Source organism: Aspergillus pseudotamarii (assembly GCF_009193445.1).
Source record: "Aspergillus pseudotamarii strain CBS 117625 unplaced genomic scaffold BDV38scaffold_5, whole genome shotgun sequence".
Lineage (NCBI taxonomy): Eukaryota > Fungi > Ascomycota > Eurotiomycetes > Eurotiales > Aspergillaceae > Aspergillus > Aspergillus pseudotamarii.
Window position 1 is genome coordinate 883,422 of NW_022475019.1, and position 20,091 is coordinate 903,512.

Here is a 20,091-nt window from a genome sequence, read left to right on the forward strand (position 1 = left end):
AAGTAAGCTATGCTAGTACTGTTTTCCTACCAGATCGACAGAACGACCTTAGTCCAGCCTTTCTCGAGCAAGAATACAGATTCTAAAGAAAGAAGAGAGAAAAGAAAAACTGGGAATGCAACACACACACATAACAGCCACGATTCAATGGTAATCCTCGTGTCTAGACAAAGTAACAGAAAAGGAAATTGGTCTTCCTACCAGCTGAAAGGCTTATACGTCAGCTATCACAATTTGTTCTATAATCAGGCGTACAGCCAACAGCCCCAAAGAAGCATGAATGGCCCCTTACATACCAAAGCCTCAGGGTCCAGGGTGGTTAGGAAGGTGTCAAATATTACGCCCCCAAGTTCCACATACCGAATTCTTTCTAAGGCAACAACTTTCAACAATCGCCATCAGCTGAATGAGACTCCTGCACCAATTGTAGAGGTGTTTCCTTTTTATGCATGTTGGCTTACCTAGTTCATGCAGCTTACCTCAAGTGACAGTAAGCGCTAACGTTCTGGGCTGAGACGGTGTGACCCGCGCTGCATCAGGGATGTAACATCCTTACTATTAGAACCGGGTGCTTGGCGATCGACACTCCTGCATCGTTAGTTCGTCAGCTCCAACACACTTCCCCGCATACGTCGAGGTACACTCCGAAGAATCATGAGTCCCACCAGTTGGTAGATTATTCGCTAGTGATCCCAAGGCACCCATAAATCAGCCGAGTATCACTTCCTTGTACAGTATCGTAGGGGCTGCTTACACGCATTCACTGCTGTTATTGCTTCTTTTTTTCGGAGCTACGCGCGTCCTCTCCGTAACCGGTCATTGTGGAATACAGTGCATCCTCAGTGAGGCTGGATCTGATGGAGTACCCCACAATAAGCAAGTACGGAACCTTCGGACCCTGATCGGCACGGTTGGGTACTTTCTCTGCTATCATGTAGATGGGGGCGTGAACCCAATGGGGATAATGACTTGCCAACAACATGTCTGAGATGCAGAAGGCGTTTCTCTTTCCTTGGCTTTGAGGCAGTGAGTGATTGTGACTTGTGATCCTTGATGACAATGTATTATTCATAGGGACTCTCTGGCGCGAGAAACTGACATATAAAGGGGGGCATTGGACTCGAGGAAACAGGAGACAACTCTTGCTTAGAACCAACACAATCTCTTCTTTATCCAAAACCTACATCGGTATTCCGTTTGAATCCCATCTCAATCGTATCTTCAACTGTTCCGGAGCAATATGAAGATCTCTGCTACATTCCTCTATACCTTCCTTGCCATCACCACCCTGGGTGTCGCGAGCCCCACGGGCAACAACGCCGTCGCCGCCGAAAATGTCACGCCTGCTTACGCTGAAGCCGAATCTTTCTTCGAGAAGCGTAAGGGCTGTAGCGGCGAAAGGAAAGATTCCGACGTCTGTGGCGGAAAGAAGCTCGCAGAACAACACTCGTTTCATAACTGGTACAATCGCCCTTATCCCATGAAGCATTTGAAGTACTTTGCTAATGTAACCCGACAGTAAGAGTAAAAATAAGGGCAAATGCTGCGCCAAGAATTCAGACGGGACAGGAGGGATCGACGTGAACAAGGGAGGTGGTGAAAATTGTGGCTATTGCTTCAGTGGCAAATGCTCGGGCTGATTAACCTCAGCATAAGGACGTCTCGCATGGCACCGGAAAGAGGATGTCCAGGAATTCATTATGTGGAGTGTCTTTGAATTTGTGCTCTAGTTGGTGGTAGACGGTCAATGTTTAACTCTACCAAACTCAAGTCTCCCCATCTGTGTCCCTAGTAAAACAATCCATTTGAAACAGTGTCCACATGGCTAAGCCTCGTACACCCGCGCCTTGTACGTACTATGAGTTGTATTCGTTACCAGTTTGGGCTTTGAAAGCCGCCACCACCATTTTAGAAAATTCATCATGATCCTGAAGGTATAATTCTTCCAAATTTGGTGCATGCTCCACGATTAGACGTGCGAGCATCTGGGCGTCCACGGTCAAGGAAGATGGCCTTGAATTCGTAGAAGCCGTCAGAAGATGGATCACTCTATACAGGCCATAGGGGAATATGCTTACTGTGATTCTCGCTCTCCGGTCACTGTTGCACCAAGTTCAAACTGTCGTAACTGTGGAAAGAGCGGTCGCTCGATGGTTGACCAGCCGTGCAAGTCATATGAGCCAAATATCTCACAGGATTCAAGGTGACGACAATGCGTTCCCAGTGAAGTGATTGCTACTGTTGACAAGTTGCACTGAGCTTGGAATACCAAATGTTGAAGCTCTCCCAGATTCCCAAAAAGCTGTATGAACTCTTGGTCTGTTAATGTGGGGAATGCTGGGGGGTCCTCTAATGAAGATATACACAGTCTGCGTAAATTCTTCAATCTTTTGAGCGCAAGTAAGTCTGTAGCTGGCCAAATTGCCTCCCGGCAAAAGACGATCTCCAGTTCAGTAAGATTTATCAGTGGCCTGACAAGTGGCAAAGGGCTCAGCTCGTTGTCTTCGACGGTAAGTAGAAGGTTGGTAGCAGATTTTATGGCTGCAGTAAGTGGTTCAACTGCTTTCGACTCCAGTTGAACTGTGAGACGTCGGATGGACCTGAAAGGGGCCTCTGCCCCTTGAAAGGCCTTCTGAATCATCTCATAGGTGATGGTCTGCCCCAATTCTAGGTCCTCAAGGCCATGACGACGGGCAAGGTAGGTGAGCATCTGGTCGTCGACGAAGTCGTCCATGAAAGATGGAAGACATATTGATCTCAGGGATCTGCAACAGTCAAAGAACTTTACCAAACGTTCTGTGTTTATCCCATCGAATGCATAATCGATCAGAATGCTCTGCAGCCGTGGACAACGCGTTTCCAGTAGGCCAAGTAAGTCTTCAGCCGGCTCAGACCCATAAAATCTGAATTCCTCCAAGCTCGGCTGTATGTATTGACCAAGCCATAACTTTTCTCCGTCTTTTGGGCCAAAATAGTCGATTGTCAGACGCCTAAGCCTTGGGAACTCTAAGGTACGAAAACGGGAATGCTGTCCTCCGTCATTTGGACCCCCAAAGTCTAGTTCACGGACCTGGCGCGCGTAGAATTGGCGGTGGTTATCTTGGCTCGAGGCCAAGGCTGCCACCGGCGGCTTCTGCCAAAGGACACTGATGGCTTCCGTAGCCCAGGACTTGTTCACCAAGGCTGCCGATCGCAGAGTGGTGTAATCATCACTAAGGTACTCCATAACTCGGCGCAACAGCTCCGGTAGAAGCGGCCCACTGAAAAACACCGGATTGATTTCGACGTCTAACATATCCTCTAGACGCACTCATTAGCAATTTTCTAAATAGCATTTTGAGACAAAAAGAATAATGAAAGTAAATAGGCAGGGTAGGATAATGGTGTCCATCGACCTACCATTGGCTGCATCCCTCTCCATAACGACTGATGGTTTGATGTTAAGTCGCCAGATAGAAACGATTTACCTAGTGTTCTGACTCCGGGCTTCACTTGGCGAGAAATTTCCAAAGGAGTTCCAGGGTTGCGGATTCCGTGTGTAATAGGAAATAATGAGATATACATACAGAGAGCTGAAGAAGAGTGAACGTAAGAAATGCGACCTTGAAAGGCCAAAGTGCGGGACAAATCATCAGCTGACATAAGTTGCTTTTTTTGTTATGATCGCCATTGGGGCGAGAAAAGAAACAAAGAGCTATACAAGAGATATTTGATAGCTTTCCCGGCCCAATATATAATCCGAGTCAATCGGTAGATGCAATACGTAATTTTATTTTTTGTCCATGCTACTGCCCGTCCTATCTTGTCCTCTATTTCCAGGGTTTAAACCAAGTAAACTACAGTAACATAGTGACTCACCGGAAATAGTTCTGGGATTTCCCCAAAAAGAACCAGCTTATGTTCTGAGAGGTATTTATCTTCTGGTTGTTCATAGAAACACCTGTGTATAATATGCGGAGGCCTATATGAGAAACCCGCATGATATCAAAATTAACATCCTAGTTTCAGCAGCCAATCCCTTCTATTATGATGAACCTTACTGTCCTGACGTTCCTGTCCGTAATTTATGCTACACTAAGCCGTCGAACGGTCAATATCGCTAGGCTTGCAGGAGTTATCAAGTCTTTCTAGTTGTCGCTCGATTCAATATAGGGTTGTCGGAGAAGCACGTGACTAATAAATATAGATATCCAAGGAGAAGGATGTTGAAGAGCAACGAAAAGGTAAAGGGAAGATCGCTAGGCGAACTGAAAACTCTTGAAATTATATCACCTCACTCTTTCCTTGCCCACTCACTTCTATACTGGAGAGTATCTTCCAATGCACCAGCTCTCAGTTGACAGCTTAACGTCAGTTGTCCTCAAGTGACAGATCGTAGAAGGTGTCTTTGACTTTCTCGCCGAGCTCACACCTCATTTAAGTACTGCTTGGGCGTACGGGAAGACCTACTTCTACATGCTATGGCCATATGTATTGGGATGGCATAAAATAGAGGATTACTTCTACTCCTGCTCTCACTGATTTGTAAGGGTCAGGAGCATAGTGAATATATCTAATGGTAGTCGAATGAGTTCCGCATAGCCACCACTATTGTCGGCCCATTGTTCAGCGCCAGAAGCGAAAAGCATTGAAAACGCGAGCGTCTCTCAACCTTTTATAATAAAATGTCCAACACATGAGTATGGGTGGGATTCAAACCGAAGTTGTTTCACAGGTTGTACATGTACAGTGTACCCTAGCCAATAGTACCTTGTCACTCTGAGTTTAAATTAGCTTGAGCCTCAAAGTATCCACAGCTGTATAAGGCGAGGACATTTATTGTCAATCGGTCGACCTCCTCGGATATAGACTGCGGTTCAGGTCTGTCGGGTCGGGTCGGTTAGAATCTCCAAGGGTTCAACTATTCAACTACGGCACGGATATTTTTTGGTCGGCTAGCGTACCGAACCGAGGGTTACCAACTCCCGTCCGTAAAGCAGGCGGCCTTCACATCGGCAACTCTAGTGTCTCGAATTTCTATTGCCCTTCTTGCTCGGGGAAACCGTCAATCATTACGATACGTGCTCAGAAATTCAAGTATGACAATAATTAGGTTCCGACTATGATATGGTCAGTGGTAAGCAATAGGAACGGGCAGTCGGCCACCGAAACTGATGTCTGGACAGCACGGAATGTACCATACAATGGTCATACAGTTGATATGAATATATAACACCTGTACGTATGTATCCATTCAGTCGCGTGGGGAGATAGACTTGAAAGTTATATGTACTCAACTGCTTGGGATAGCCTTCTGGGCCCATGGATTTGAGACGGTTATGAAGTTTTATCGCTTTTCGAAGATGGAAGAAGATATTGTGCGAGTATAGAGGGATGAAGTTGGATGAAGTCGAGCTGAGTGGCTTGATATGACCGTTTCAATTACAAAAGGTGAAGTTAGGCTCAAATCAAAGTGAAATTTGTATATAATTGGTGTTTCCAGATTCTACTAAAAGTGGAAAGCCAAAAAAAGAGATATGGGCGATCTGAGTTCACGCGAGTATAACTGGAATACACTATCAGTGTAGAAGAGCATGTATGCACAGGAACATATGATACTTACTTTCCCAGTTCCAGTCTTCCATAACCCTTAGCCAGTGCAGCTCACCCTTAATAGTGTAGCTGATAAACCCAGCCCTTGTGACAGGATCTGTCCCTTTCTGGAGTGCAGCCGAATCCGGAAAGTCGGATGACCTTGGACCTGACCGAGTCTCTCCACAAGACGAGTCCCCCCGGTCCCTCGTGAATCATAGTGCTTTCGATATTGCTCTGGGAAACACGAAGTGAATCGTACAGCGTCGAGGTATCCATTGCGCGACGGCTTATTATGGGAAAAGGTCGGTGGGCTTTGATCAGATCACGTAGGCCATGGCGTGTTTCAAATTCATCCCTCCTTCGCCACACTTCAATTGTCATATCTCTACATCGATCTGGTACTGTCGTCATCAAGCGTCGGGACATGAGCTCCCAGCGCAGACGAACCCACTCCCGATCGTCGTCGTCGAATGTCTCACAACCCGCTATCATCAACGGAAATATTTGCGCATTTATTGTCCGAGACGACGGCGGTGTCGTGGCAAGAAAGACGAGAGTTTTCTGTGCTAACTTCGACATCGAACATGAGGCGGGAAGCTCTGGAACTGCTTGCCGAAGGAGCAGAAGCCAGCGCCTCGGTATGCCTCTGCGGTCTGTATCAAGTCAGAAATATTTGAGCTCGGGTTTTCCGAGTCTACAGGTGAAACCCAGCCTTCGATAGCCATCTTTATTTCAATGGCTTTGGAGATGATCGCAGGAGAATTGCGATTCTCTGGCCGGCCGCGGACGCAACGAACAAGCTCCACCAAGCGGCCAATTGATGGAAAGAGTGCAGTACCACAGCCCATGAGGGGGTCAATCTCCTTTTCATCGATATGAGGTAGTATAGAAGTGTATGTGACTGTAGGCTCGGGTACCGTGGCATTTGTAGGTTCGGTGCATGTCAAGCGAGCAATGACGTACCTGTATAACCAGGTATTGACAAGGAATTTCAGACATTCCAGTTACTATTTACTGGTTCTGAAGCAAAACGCTTCTGGACAGCCTGTTGAATGAGTGCTCTGGCGTCGTTGAGATGAGTGACCCCCGTTGCTGGTGTGTGACAGTTCCAGGACTCAGCGAAGGCAAGGGCGAACCTGGTGGCAATTTCAGCCTCCAAGGGCATACTGCCGTTGTTGTCCATGCTAATGAGGAGAGCTTGGACGCTGAGATTGAAGTGTTTCATGCTGAGTAGATTAAGTTGCTCTTGGCTCTTGCTTAGGTGTGCACAAGTCATTGCGGCTAGAGCGTGGTGGAGCGCAGGACAATCACGCGCCATAGGCCAGACAAGCGCTTGCCATAGGTCCACGCTATCGCCGTCCCTGATAGACAGTATACTCGACGTATACCCCACGAAGAAACGTCTGATCATTATCTGGCTACCGCCAGGAAACTGTAGCTGTTGAGTGAGGGTATTCATTTCATTGTAGTCGGAACTATCGGGTCCAAATATATCAGAATAGAAGCCCCCGCCCGACCGAATGTCATGTTGCCAGTGAGGCTCCTCAATATCAACTCCTTGGAATCTCTCATCTCTCCTGATAATCTCTTCATGGCTTTGAATGGCCCTGCATAGGTCATCGTCGCTTGCTGAAGCGTCTCCGGTTGTTTCCAAGCCCAAGTCATGAAGCCCTGTTAATTCGTGGTTAGCTGGATTCACTGCAACCGCAAATGAGAAACAGTCAAGGTTGGGAGGCTCCGTAGATGTCCCGGTAGAGGAACTGTACATCCTATGCACGATTGACTGCTCTTGTTCCGAGAGTCCAAGAGGAGAGTCACCGGCTATGTGCCCCGTCTCAACCGCTGTGCTGTCTGCTGCGGCCGTCTCAAGTAGTGCAGTTATGGGTGGGTAAATTATGTTAGCCAAGGGGGGCCAGGAATCGTCTAAGCTAGCTTGCGTGATCGGAGAGTTAACAGGCGCATCGCTCTTTTCCCGGAGCGAACGATAGGATGATTTGGCCGACCGACGCTCGTTCATCTTCCGAGTACCTGTTGGAGCTTTAGCGATGCCTTTGGAAATAGGTAATGGACGCATTCTATACAGTACCATCACCTGCTATGCGCTCATTGTTAATCTTTTCCACAGCTCTCCATTTGAGAAAGTTCGGATAGCCGCCACATGTAGTTCCTTGAAGAGAGCATTGTTGACAGGACGGCCTTGTCTCGTCGCATTTTACCCGCCTCGCTTTACATGTTATACATCCTAAACTTACGCCGTCAGCCGTAGTTTCAGTTTATGATCACAGAGCGGAGTAAGGCACCATTGCGACTCCTCGTCTGTTTTTGTCTTGGCGTTGTTTTCATTCTTATAGGTATGCCTGTGCGCTGAGAGCGATGGGGCCGCCTTTGTCAGTTGCGCGGCGTGGAATCAACCTGGCGGGAAAAGGTTAAGGATGACTTGAGCAAGGCCGAGGGAGGGATCGATCATGTGCCTTGATAAGACCTAACTTAGGACAATTCTAGTGGGCTTATCTCACACATCTTCCTACATGATCAAACACTAATCCCCAAATAGCAGCGACGGTCCTCTGACAGAACCTTTTTATGGCCTATAGGAACCAGGTCGCAAAAGTCTAGACTTCCCGTGCAGTAGAGAATATGATCATTTCCATTAGTTCGCCCAGACTGGCAGCAAATTTACTCATGACAGCGCTCTCTCCCTGTTATACACCGATAACCATGGTGGACACCCTGTCTCCGCATAGATGCGGGTCTTTTCCCCACATAGCTCCCTCTCTCCGCACCTGACTCAGGATTCAGAAGCGGCTGGTTTGCTCTCTTGCACATGACTTAACTAGCGGGTTCGATAAAGTAGGGAGGGGGAGATGTTAAAGAGAAGCAAGCAATGTAGATTCTATAAAGGCTAACTAACAGGCTCAGTTTAGACTACTCATTACTCTAACTATCCTCAACGATGGTGTCAAAGACCGGACAGCGCTAATTCTCATAGTCAAACATCTCGGCCAGCATGGACTCTATGTACTCCTGTTGCTCGCTGAGCCAAGCTCTGGCACCCTCAACATCAAAGCGCCCCCCCTTGACTTCGACCCTTCTGTATCAGCTCCCGTTGCCGGTCGACACGGGCCTTTAGGTTGCGCATTCTGTACTCGGCGTAATCATGATACAGCGGGTCTTGGCGGCTGATACCACGAACAGTTGTGAGAACAGTATCATCTCTCGCAAATGGTGACTTGGCCGGAAAGGTGTAATAATGGAAATGCGCTCTCCGCCTCCAAACGATTTCAGTGCCATGTGTTCGATATAACGGCCCTGCATGACCACGGCCGTTCCCTAGCATTGTTAGCAAACTCTCTATGAGGGCATCAGGATAGTTGTAACTTACCATCGCGGGCCCGCGCGTTTTCATGGTACGTCCATCACCTGTACGGATAACAGTCTCCCCACCGACCATATCTCTACAGTCAGACAGCATAGTCACGCAAACAAAGGGGAAGCTGTCCCTGTGCCATGAGAAAGCCTCGCTATCTCCGTCTTCACCATCTTCTCAAGCTCGGCTTGTGTGGGTTTTTTCTCGTTGAAAGAGATGTTGCAATGGCCAACCTCGTAATTGAATACAGGAACTAAAATCGATTCCGGCAATAGCTGAGACAGCTTCAAGAAGCTCTGGGCTACGATAGGCCTTGTGGATAAATGGGGCGAATCTGCATATACTGTTAACAAGGTATCGTACCATCAGCCAAGAACCGGCGATGACTTACTTTGCATTATAGCCTCTAACCATGTTTGATGCGAAACTGGAAGAAATCTGGCAATTCTCGAGCATCGCCTCGCTGAACATCTCTGCTCTCATCTGCTTGACAGCATCTTCAGTCCACAAACTGAATGGCTCTGAGACTGCAGTATCAGAGATACCAATACCCTCGAGTCCAATATCTGCCATCGTCAAAATCTTCTTCGGGGGGATGATGTTTAGGTGACGAGCCGGGTCAAATTCCCGTTTCTCAACATTCCGGGCTGATAGGACGAGTAATTCTGGGAGCTTCTTAGTTGCCGGTGTGTACTTTTTGTTGGTCGGACCCACGACTACATGTTTCTTGAGGACTGGCGTGGTAGCCGTGGGGGCGACTGCAACCGCTGAGGGTATTTTGTCTCGTGGGTTTTTGAAAGGTTGTTGTTGAAAGAGATTTGGATACTTGTGAACGAGGAAATTTGCTTGCTCTCTGGGGTCCTCGCTGTGCAGTTCTATCGACAGGTATTTATAACTGGAAACTAGGAGAGGCCCAAAGGTCAGGCAGCGGCAATGTGTACTAACAAACAACAGCACACCCTCGATAGCATCCTGAAATGCCCATGTTCGGCGATCATGACATTTCCTGAACAGCAGTGAAAATTGCTCAAAGCAGTAATTTGCAATCTCTTATGAGGACAATACTTCGCCGTTTCTAACGAGATCAAGTCTTGCCTTGCCCAGCCCAAACTATAAATTGCCTAAATAGGCATTAATGGAGCCAAATGCTCTAGCCCGATGCGGTAACCAGATTACCCAATGAGGAATAACTGTTCCCGATAGGTCCACTGCATACCAAGCAGGAAGTTAAACACATGATACTTCAAACCCATCCTATCCTGCAAGGTACTTGCTCAAGCTATCAGATGATTGCATCAGCCTGAATTACTTGCTATAGTTTCCTATCTAGGTATCATGGACCTCTACCTTTTCTTGCGCTTAGCGTGACATGTATGTCGTATCATCTAACATCTTTCTACAAGTTATGATTGGTATAGTCACAATTGCAATGATCCTAATTACGTTTAGATATCGCTGTACAGATTTTACTATGTTGATTTATTTCGCTTTCAATACCACATTAGCATAGACACTGCCACCTTTGTGGACTCCCCCCTGGCGTGGAAGTTCCCAGAACCGAGTTTTGTTTCCTTGGATGGCCCTTACATGTTAGAACCTCGTTGGATGACTGTTTCAACGGTTTCTTATACCCGTTGTGATTGTATGCTCGTGCGGTAGAGCTTACCTTCATCGGAGTACCAAAGATGGGGTTTTATTGTGCAGTCTGATAGTTCGTAAATCAGATATCAATGAGATATCATGGATGTGTGGAACTAGATCCGCAGGAATGAAGGCGTAAGATGTACCATCCTTAAGAAATACTCTCCCTCTTGCTAGATAGCTCTTGTGCGTGTACATGTCAAAAGCAAAAGTATAAGCAGTATCTAAGATGATTAAGAACAATATGAGAGTCTACAGTGAAAACTATTATCGAGAGGCAAAGTAATTCACATTAGACCAGTAAACAACCCAACCAACTGTTGTGTGCAAGTTGTCACCGACAGCAATTATCACAAGGTCTATACTAGCTAACAACACGCAGTTGGCTCTCTAAGCTTCCTCACCTCTGAACTTTCATTGAAGCGTCTTCTTGATATTATATCTTCTTCTTAAATCGCCCAATTACAAAAGATCTCTTCCTGTAAACAGCACCCATTTATCCCTCTAAGCTTTCTTACTTCTTACACATCATTGCGATATCTCCTAGGACTTTATCTTCACCCTACTACATCACATCTTCTTCTCATCCACCCGCTCATCAAAGCATTCGCTGAGATGCCTCCACGAGTTCGTCCCCTTATTGACGGTAGCGTCAAGCCATTCTTTCTTTGGTGCATGCATTGCCAAAGACGCTGCGCCGGAAAGTACACGCAGACCACTGATCGTCCATTCGAAATTGACTGTCACTTCAGCGGCAAAGGGGGTATTCTTTGTCACCGGTGTTCGGGCGATAGCACGGCATGCGAATCAGTATGTTGTTTTCGTAATATCGTTATCTAATTCTGCCTGCCATATTGACTTAAGCAGGTAGCACCAGGTATGTTAGGAAATGGATGGGATTATTCTCACATTCTTCGATGGGCTGCTGGCTTTTGGGACATGTGTGAGGACGATGAGGATGAAAACGAGTGGCCAGAGAAAGTTCGTATAAGCGTCGCCAGTGCTCTGAAGAATTTAAACAGCGCGTTCAACACCACGGAAAGGCTTCATCGGCGTGCACATGCACTGATATCCGACGATCATGTACGTTTGGGTTACGCGTTACTTTCACGTTTACTCTAACCCTTCGCCAGGAGGTTATGGCGACTTACCGTGCTTTCGTCGAGCAACGCCGCCGACTACTCGACCAGCTGTCTGTTCCCGACGAATATGAAGATGAGAAAGAGTGGGACAGTTATGAGTCGTCGAGGCTCCTGCGTCTCTTGCCTGGGGACCCTGGGTATATTTTATGGATGGTGGCACTTCGGGTATTTAGGCGGGCAATCGAAGATGCTATCAACAATCATGTTGTCCTTCTTGGTTTAGACGAGGCTAAGATATGCGAAATGGGGGACAGAATCCTGGGGTTGTTCCCGGTTGAGTGCGAGGAAGTTTAAGGACAGCGTCGCTATTCATTAGGAGTCGGCCAGACACACATACATACCATTAGGTCGCTCATTGATTGTACTATTTAGTGATTCCAAAGAGAATCTCTACATCATTGGAGAATGACTTTTATCCCTGCATGTTCTAAGGCGGCAGCTTCAGTAGGGAAATAATCATCAGAATTTGAAATCAATGACAAACCCGTAATCTCCAAGGCCTCTGCGTTTATGTATATCTAAGACACTCTTTAATGGAAAAGGTTATGTGTACAACATCCAGGAGATCTTGCATGAGATATGGTTGTCATTAAGATCCTCTATTTACTTTCCGTCTTTAGAGACACGGGATGGTATGGTTTATAGTACAATGTTGTATAATACATATATGGACCGAATCATATAACTCCAAGCTGCCTGAAATGCGTTGCGACAACGCATTCCCCCGATTTTACAGACCTCACCGCCATTCCCCTACTCGTTCAAATTTCTTGACCACGCGTGTAGCTTCCATAATAACAAGCATGCGGGATAGGTCGACGGACGTAATCTTAGCCTCCACAACGCTCAGAATATCCACATTAGATATTTCAGGAGGAGTAACAATTTGACACCGTACTCCTAGGGATGTTATGACACCTGAATACCCTTGTGCGAATTGTGATCCGACCAGGGCAGTAGCGTTATACGGTTTGTGAACCAGGCAGCTGAAGGTCTCGGGTAGGCGGCATTCGCCGAAATAGAACGCCCGGAAGAGGAGCATACATGCCCAAAATTGTTTCGATGCCGAGTCGATATCCCTTATACGACTACGCTTCCAACGAGATTGCGAGATGAAGTTGTCCACGGCCATGTGAGAGAAAGGGAGGACGGACTCATCGGCGGTAGCGTCAAAGCGGCGACCGTGCTCATGCTCGAAGCGTAGTGCAGCCTCGATCTGATAATGGGCCATGAGATCGGTGTATCGTCGCAGAGGACTCGTGGACTTCACATAGGTATCAAGTCCCAGGGGCACGTGGTGAACGGGGCTGGATGAAGAAATGCCTTTTGGGGCCGCCAACTGCAGCCATGTCTGCCCCCCGTAGTCGGACATGTTGCTGTTGGTCAGTTTCGGGTATTCAGGATGGTAGAATGTTCCATCGAACACAGCGGGGATGTTACGTTCAGCCAGCCACTTGCCGGAAACATAACATGCTAAATTCATCAGGGTTGAAATAAGATTGCGTTTCGTTAGATCCGGCACTTCGTGCGGATCAACGTTTCGTGGGCGAAGTTGGATAATAGGATCCCCTAGTATATACCGTCCTTCCGTCAATTGCATATTGTATGGTTTGAACGGTGCGTTGCCAACAGTGACTGAGACAGGAGTATCCAGCGACGACGGCCACTCCATTGCGCCGTTCCTTCGTCGGTGTTCCCGAAACGCGAGCATCAACTTTCTCAATGTGTGAAAGGTCCCTTCATCCTCTGAAGATAATTCTTCCTGTATATTATTGCGAGTGTGCTCACTGGAGTACTCCCCTCCTACCGTCAACGGTTCCAGGACCCCCTGTGATTCGGGCTCAAATAAGCTGCGTAATTTATCATGCGTGATGTAGATAACGTTTCTGGCTATGCCATTGACAATGTTGGTGTCCAATATCTCGCCCTGCAGATTCATCTTGGCACTGAATGTCAATGTCGGACGGCCAGACGCGAGACTGAAATGCTCCTGCGTTAAAGTGTTTGGAAGCATGGGGTATGTACGCTCTGGAGCATAAACGGTCTGGACACGAGAGGCCGCATATTCCATGATCGTAGCATCAGGGTTAACAAATGCAGATGGATTAGCGACATGGACACGGATCCAGAAAGTGTCCTCTGACCCCGGTATGCGCTCCAGAGAGACACCATCATCAATCTCCTGTGCACCAGGGTCATCGACACAGTAAATGGGAAGGTCACCGAAGTCCGTCCGCATACTCTCCATTTTGTCTATGGTCTCTTCTGAGTTGAACTCTTCACAGGCCCGTTGTACATCCTCCCACATTCTGTCTGACTGGAGGGATATACCATGTCCTGGAAGTGCCAAATTTTGATCCAGTAATCGTAAATTCTCCCATGGGGCCACAACTCCCAATTCTTGCAAGAAAAGAGCAGCCGTGCCTGCATTTGTGTCCAGAGCACTATACATTCCTGTGGCGCGCATGATGTGCGACCCAGCCGAGCGAAGAATTCCAGATGTCATTCGTCGGGGAGGAATACACCAAAGCTGAAGAAATTCGATGATCATACGATCAGTGTAACTAAATTTCTCCGTCAAGACCTCACGGTAAACCAAAGGCTTTCCATCTTGGCCAGGCTGATATCGCTGGGCTGTTGGACCGACACAAGCCAATATTGTTGGCGACCGAACTTTTCGACTGAGCCTTATAAGACGCTGGGCTTTCTGGATGAATTGCTGGATAGGATGGTCTTTCGGACTAGGCACCTCATTTCCTGTAACCGCACGAATGAGATACTCTTGGTGTTCATGCACCCATGTAACAACTGTGTCAAGTATATTGGCGACTCGCCTCGGTTGAATGAAGTAGTGGTCGGTGAAGATGGAGCTCCGATCATTCTCGATGAGAAAGGAATTTCGACGAATGGCCCGATGTATGGCAAACAAGATCTTATCATCGACATGGTCGCTTGTAATATCGAGCGCTTTGCAAGCCAGCTCCTCGAGTGTCAACTCAAGTTTCTCTTCCTCGTCCGCCACTATTTCATGTATGTTGTCCAACCGGTAGGCATTCGCTTGGTAGAACTGATGGACCTGTTCGTTAAAATCATTGATCATCCGCAAAACAGGGGCACCTGTGGGCCTCGGCACCCCTCCTTCTATAGCTGATTGCATCTCCAAGCTGAGCTGTGCAAGGGCGTCTGGGAAATGGGGTAGCAAGGGGGCAACCAGTTCTCGCGGGACGAACCCCTTTATGACGAAATCGAGATCCTTTGCGAAAGCAATGCGCCATTTTCCTCGATCAGTGTAGAATTGCTGTTGCTTACAGACAGACCGAACGTAAACAGCAAGATTCAGAATACCTTCGGCACTTTCAGGAACCAGTCAGTACGTTTAAAACAGCAGCGGGCAATGAGGGCATACGAGGACAGCGCCACTAAATCTCCCGGCTCCAGAAAGTCATGCATCCCTTCCCCTTCTTCGGCAATATTTTGAAAGTCCGAAACATCTTCGTCTGTCTCTCGCAGGGCATCGCTACCTGCATCATGCGCTTCCCGGTAGTCGTTTAGCATGTTTCCAACCCAAGGCGCCGAAGCATCCAATGTATTCGACGTCCCAGGCCCCCGGACAGGGTCCAGAGGGTTCGGATGGCTCTCCTGCCATTTTCTTAGATATTCCCGGATATCTTTATTCTCCTCGAACTCGGATTTAAGGCGGATGTCTTCAATAGAAGTGGAAGATCTCAGGAGGTCTTGCGGGGGGCTCTAAAGCTGGTTAGAGATGCCACGACTACATAGAAATTGAGTATACCACACCTTTACTTCACTAAAGCATCTGCTTGACCCATCACAGCGGCGTAATGGGAATCGATTGCGTGGAGGGAGCGAACGAAAGTGAGAAACAACTCCGGAGATCGAAGTCGCCGAATGGTTCCGGTTGATTATATTCACGTCAGCCACACTCTGCGACACTCGACTCCTCAGTAGAGTTAGAGACATCATGGAGCATTATAATGCCCAAGTCTGAAGTAGAACCTCTCAATCAAGGCCGAAGAGACGTGGCGAACAACATTGTCATAGCAATTCCAGCGCCGCAAAGCCTGCTGGATAATCCTGGCAGAATAGCTTTCACCGCTCAGGCGGTGAGTTCATGAATATTTCCGCGGTCAATTCCTAGTTCGGTTTAGCGTCCAGAACTCATATGATTAGCCTGTTTACTCCTCTTACTCTCTTGCTCCCTCTATCATTTTCCACTACTGCCGTCTAGTCTTCTACTTTCTTGAGTTACGTGGCTGGCTAGCGCTTTTATCTCGGTATATTTATGTGAAGGTGGGAAATTGCGAGATACCAAGCAATCAATCACTTATGTTTGATGAAAGTCTCGACCAGCAAACGGACTGTTCTAAATCAGTCCCAGTTGCGGGACATGATTTGTCGGCAATTTTATCCACTACCCTTGTCGATAGAGCTTTAAGCAGCTTGGCTTTACTCCGTACAGGGGAAGGAATCAACGGATGCCTGGGATTTTGGACCCAATCTATTTCTGGCAATTCATCTGCTGACGGAGATTTCTTTTCCGAATCCGCTGCGGTATAGCCGTGACGGCATAATCCAACCGCACTACCGTAACCCAGAGCCACGAATTGCTGACAATTTCTTCTCTTCGCCTTGTTTACTGCTTTGGGAAGATAAGCATGGTTCGAGTTCACTGCGGTTTTGCCACACTCAAACTATGGATACTTGCTTGGCATTCTACCGGCTCCTCGGCCCCTGGATAGACCCTAAACTCGTTTCTCCGCTGTCTCCACGTCTACACACAAAATTATACGGTTACAATGCAAACCCTCGGCTATCTTGCGATTGTAGAAGACCGTGTCTATCATTTTTGCATGTGAAATGTGATAGTCGAGTTGTTCATCGTTTGGATCCCATTCGGCGACTGCCAAGCATTCAACTCTCCTCACGGAGTGTCGATCAGGCGAAACCTTGCAATATATCCATGAATTAAGTCCGCTAAATCGAACTAACCTTATAATCTAGTTTAAGTCTCCTAGGGCCTGTTCATCATTTCCTGAATTGTACAGCCGAGTCCTCCCAAAGCCTCATCTGTCAATGTCCCAATGATCGCTCTGACACCAGTCATGCAATGGCTTATTTCCCCGCATGATGTTCAAAGAATGACCTCGCAAGTGCCGTTGCTATTCAGACTCGCTTAAGCGGTCAAAGTTGTGCTATGCATTTAGCGTGATGATTTTCCTAAAAACATTCCTCGAACGTGTCCATGCTTGCGGAGATTGATGCGCACTGATGATGGAAATACCTGGTGCCCCTGGTCCATACGATGTTTGCTACTGCCAATGTCAGCATTTATGCCTCGGATATTAGGCACTCCTTTCCCCTGGCGAAGTCCCTTAGTATCGGGATGTTATTAACAAGCAATCCCTCCCTTTTTCATCAAACTCCTGAAACACAACGAATAACCTGTCCTGAGGCAACCCGGTGTGGATATGTGGATTTGCGGATGACTACCAAGTTATTAGAAATTCCTTTCTAAGGGCTTTTCCATTAGCAATTGCAGCACCAGTTCCGGGCTGTTTACTAGTAAACTATACGTTGATCTCCGTTACGATCGGAGGTCCACTTCGCTACCATGGAACCTATACTAACTTGGCACGGACAGCCATCGAGGATTATATTCCGGTTAGGCACCGCATAGCCCCTCTTCTTCAGGCTACAAGTCTACTAATACGCTAGGTATTAGCAACTCAGACGCCTATAGCCGAGATATTTCTCGGATTTTGAGTACATGCCATAGGCCGCACGGGGATCAGCAGAGAGAGACCTGGTCTCGGGGCAATGGAGCCGTTCTCCAAAAGCCAGGTCTTCCTTTACCTAAGTCACAGCACCAGTTTTCGGTATGACTCCACTGCCGCCGGTAGTGTGATTGTGATAGTGGAGCCATTGAACCCTGAAGAAAGCTATCAATGACTGGCGATACTACTCGTCTGGTAGTTCGAAGACCCCTTTTCGGCCCCTGCCCAACTGCCATGGCAAATACATATATAGCGCTTTCCCGTACACATTTTAGTGACTATAATATCATAAATCAAACCCAACATTTGCATAATCCACTTATGCCATATTCCGTGCTCCATTAACATCTATACTGACCACCATGAAACCCGACCAAGCATGGCGAACAGCCATAGTGACTTCCCTGGCTGCCTTCAGTTCGTTGGCGACAGCAGCAGACATATGCTCCAAGCTCAACCAGCAAGGAGTAGCGATCGAGAATCGTCTGACTATTCCGTTCCTTAATGTTCTGAAAGACTACTGGTCCACCGCGTGCGGCGATCTCCGCCCAACATGTATCGCCTCTCCCAAGAGCGCTCTTGAGATGTCTCAGATCGTCAAAGAGCTCCATGATGTTAATACCTTGTTTGCGGTCAAGTCCGGTGGACACATGCCCAACAATGGCTTCGCCAGCATTCAGGACGGGCTCCTAATCAGCACCCAGAACCTTGACAATGTCATCTATAATGCGAAGGATCAGACCGCCATTATCGGGCCGGGCCTTTCTTGGGAAGATGCACAGAAGGGCCTGGATGGAACAGGCAGGACCCTTGTTGGTGGTCGTCTTGGGGGTGTGGGTGTGGGTGGATATATGCTTGGAGGTACAGTGCTTTCCCCTTCCGCTCAAACAATTTGAACCGTTCACTAACTTATTCTGCACTCAAGGTGGGCTAAGCTTCTTGAGCTCTCAGTATGGCTGGGCAGCGAACAACGTCATCAACTTCGAGGTCGTCCTTGCCAATGGCACCATTGTGAACGCAAACGAGAAGGAGAACACCGGTAGGCGAAGGTCTATAGCGAATTAGGATCCGAGGCAGAGGGTGACAATGGAACGATAGATCTCTTCGCAGCCCTCAAAGGAGGTGGAAACAACTTCGGCATTGTCACGGCTTATACCCTTCAGACACATCCCATGGATCATAAGGTTTGTCACCACTCTATCAAAGGGCCTTTTGTATGTGTCTAACCAAGACAGGTCTGGGGAGGAAACTACGTCTTCAATGCGGACAAGACGCCTCAAGTTCTCGAAGCCATCCGTGATTTCACCGAAAACTACCCCGATGACAAGGCCGCCATTATCGTGACGGCCGAACATGCCGCGCTCATCAACACTTGGATCATGTTCCTCTTCTACGACGGACCGGAGCCTCCGCAGGGCGTCTTCGATCAATTCAAAGCCCTTGGGCCATTGGACACGACAAAGACGTGGGACAGCTACTACGATTTGGTCCGTAATCTACGTCTAACCAGACTGCCTATTGGGCTAACATATGGTCGCAGCTCAAACACAACGATTTCTTCATCTTAAAGTAAGGCAGCCTATCAACATATATCGGTTAGAGGAGTGTGCTAAATAAAGCAGGGGCCAGCGGTACACCATCGCAACGGAAACAACACCTGTTCCCAACAAAACGGTCGGCGCAGAGGTTATGCAAACGTACTACGACCATTGGTTTAACATCACGAATACAGTCCTGGGCGTTCCGAATATGATTGGCTCTATCGCATTCCAGCCGATGCCCAGAACGATCGCGCAGAAAGCTCAGGCCCGTGGCGGAGTAAGACCTGTAACTTCCTAGACCCTAGCCACAGCGGCTAATCACACATATCATGACATTAGGACCTTATCAACTTTCCCACTGATCAGGATTATCTCATTATCGAGCTGGACTTCTCTTATGCTTTATCGGCAAGTGACGAGAAAATCGACGCCGCAAACAAGAACCTGTTCAATGGGTTCGACAGGATCATTTCGAATTACATCGAAGAAGGCGTGCTACCAGATGTTTACAGGCCGTTGTTCATGAACGACGCAAACTACGCGCAAGACTACTGGAGCCGTCTGGGTTCGACTGAACAAGCGCGCGAGACGAGAAAGAAGTATGACCCTGAGTTATTTTTCCAAAAACGGACGAGTGGAGGGTTCAGACTTGGATGAGTATGACACGATGCTGCAGTACTCTATATTTTTCAAACTGTCTATATACACGCTATGCTTAAACTACTCCTATGGATACTACCATCAATAACATTCTCAATAATTCCAATATCCTCAGTTTACATCTAAACCAACCACCAACCACCAACCGAAACCCCCAGTCAAACCTCAACCCCAAAATAACACCCACCAATCCCCAAATCCACAATAAACCAAATAAAAACAGCCCAATAAAACCCTTCCAAACCAAACCCACCTCCAAAATCCTCCCGTCTCAAGTTCAAATAAGCTCACGCCACCAATTGGCCCAGCGCTCCCCCCAGAAAGCCACCCTAAGCGCCGACGCGGATCCCACGCCCCCAAGCACGCACGAC

At 47.7% G+C, this 20,091-nt stretch overlaps 7 protein-coding genes across 7 annotated transcripts; 3 read left to right on the plus strand and 4 right to left on the minus strand.

The window, feature by feature from the left end:
* Window positions 1-1,030: 1,030 nt before the first annotated feature.
* Window positions 1,031-1,857, plus strand: BDV38DRAFT_153638 (uncharacterized protein). The gene is made up of 2 exons (XM_032051674.1): window positions 1,031-1,461; window positions 1,520-1,857. Exons 1-2 carry the CDS (start codon window positions 1,241-1,243, stop codon window positions 1,638-1,640), a joined length of 342 nt encoding a protein of 113 aa, XP_031918437.1. The 5' UTR covers window positions 1,031-1,240; the 3' UTR covers window positions 1,641-1,857.
* BDV38DRAFT_153635 (uncharacterized protein) lies at window positions 1,673-3,561 on the minus strand. The gene is made up of 3 exons (XM_032051673.1): window positions 3,400-3,561; window positions 2,079-3,300; window positions 1,673-2,013 (listed from the first exon to the last, which is right to left on the minus strand). Exons 1-3 carry the CDS (start codon window positions 3,419-3,421, stop codon window positions 1,857-1,859), a joined length of 1,401 nt encoding a protein of 466 aa, XP_031918438.1. The 5' UTR covers window positions 3,422-3,561; the 3' UTR covers window positions 1,673-1,856.
* A 3,004-nt stretch (window positions 3,562-6,565) lies between these two features.
* On the minus strand, window positions 6,566-7,648 carry BDV38DRAFT_278540 (uncharacterized protein; the record flags this gene model as incomplete). Its single annotated transcript, XM_032058751.1, has 1 exon — window positions 6,566-7,648. The coding sequence occupies one exon, from the start codon at window positions 7,646-7,648 to the stop codon at window positions 6,566-6,568; it is 1,083 nt and encodes a 360-aa protein (XP_031918439.1).
* Window positions 7,649-8,635: 987 nt separating this feature from the next.
* Window positions 8,636-9,926, minus strand: BDV38DRAFT_295156 (uncharacterized protein; the record flags this gene model as incomplete). Its single annotated transcript, XM_032062655.1, has 5 exons — window positions 8,636-8,803; window positions 8,957-9,117; window positions 9,175-9,275; window positions 9,333-9,708; window positions 9,887-9,926. The coding sequence occupies 5 exons, from the start codon at window positions 9,924-9,926 to the stop codon at window positions 8,636-8,638; spliced, it is 846 nt and encodes a 281-aa protein (XP_031918440.1).
* A 1,271-nt stretch (window positions 9,927-11,197) lies between these two features.
* On the plus strand, window positions 11,198-12,018 carry BDV38DRAFT_278542 (uncharacterized protein; the record flags this gene model as incomplete). The annotated part of the gene is made up of 3 exons (XM_032058752.1): window positions 11,198-11,392; window positions 11,450-11,665; window positions 11,716-12,018. The coding sequence occupies 3 exons, from the start codon at window positions 11,198-11,200 to the stop codon at window positions 12,016-12,018; spliced, it is 714 nt and encodes a 237-aa protein (XP_031918441.1).
* A 331-nt stretch (window positions 12,019-12,349) lies between these two features.
* On the minus strand, window positions 12,350-15,971 carry BDV38DRAFT_153648 (exoribonuclease II). The gene is made up of 4 exons (XM_032051675.1): window positions 15,934-15,971; window positions 15,523-15,879; window positions 15,131-15,471; window positions 12,350-15,077 (listed from the first exon to the last, which is right to left on the minus strand). Exons 2-4 carry the CDS (start codon window positions 15,706-15,708, stop codon window positions 12,464-12,466), a joined length of 3,141 nt encoding a protein of 1,046 aa, XP_031918442.1. The 5' UTR covers window positions 15,709-15,879; window positions 15,934-15,971; the 3' UTR covers window positions 12,350-12,463.
* Window positions 15,972-17,881: 1,910 nt separating this feature from the next.
* BDV38DRAFT_278544 (FAD-binding oxidoreductase) lies at window positions 17,882-19,717 on the plus strand (the record flags this gene model as incomplete). Its single annotated transcript, XM_032058753.1, has 7 exons — window positions 17,882-18,380; window positions 18,445-18,558; window positions 18,618-18,703; window positions 18,755-19,006; window positions 19,060-19,088; window positions 19,142-19,337; window positions 19,400-19,717. 7 exons carry the CDS (start codon window positions 17,882-17,884, stop codon window positions 19,715-19,717), a joined length of 1,494 nt encoding a protein of 497 aa, XP_031918443.1.
* Window positions 19,718-20,091: the final 374 nt, after the last annotated feature.

What these genes read in the sequence shown, in the direction of transcription:
- BDV38DRAFT_153635 (XM_032051673.1), bottom strand. Translation starts at nt 3,421, where the DNA reads ATGGAGAGGGATGCAGCCAATG. An exon ending in GGAGAGGGATGCAGCCAATG is followed by an intron (nt 3,301 to 3,399) that starts GTAGGTCGATGG and finishes GAGTGCGTCTAG; the next exon opens with AGGATATGTTAGACGTCGAA. An exon ending in ACCGGAGAGCGAGAATCACA is followed by an intron (nt 2,014 to 2,078) that starts GTAAGCATATTC and finishes TACGAATTCAAG; the next exon opens with GCCATCTTCCTTGACCGTGG.
- BDV38DRAFT_153648 (XM_032051675.1), bottom strand. Translation starts at nt 15,708, where the DNA reads ATGATGTCTCTAACTCTACTGAGGAGTCGAGTGTCGCAGAGTGTGGCT. An exon ending in GATGCTTTAGTGAAGTAAAG is followed by an intron (nt 15,472 to 15,522) that starts GTGTGGTATACT and finishes AACCAGCTTTAG; the next exon opens with AGCCCCCCGCAAGACCTCCT. An exon ending in GATTTAGTGGCGCTGTCCTC is followed by an intron (nt 15,078 to 15,130) that starts GTATGCCCTCAT and finishes GGTTCCTGAAAG; the next exon opens with TGCCGAAGGTATTCTGAATC.
- BDV38DRAFT_153638 (XM_032051674.1), top strand. Translation starts at nt 1,241, where the DNA reads ATGAAGATCTCTGCTACATTCCTCTATACCTTCCTTGCCATCACCACC. An exon ending in CAACACTCGTTTCATAACTG is followed by an intron (nt 1,462 to 1,519) that starts GTACAATCGCCC and finishes GTAACCCGACAG; the next exon opens with TAAGAGTAAAAATAAGGGCA.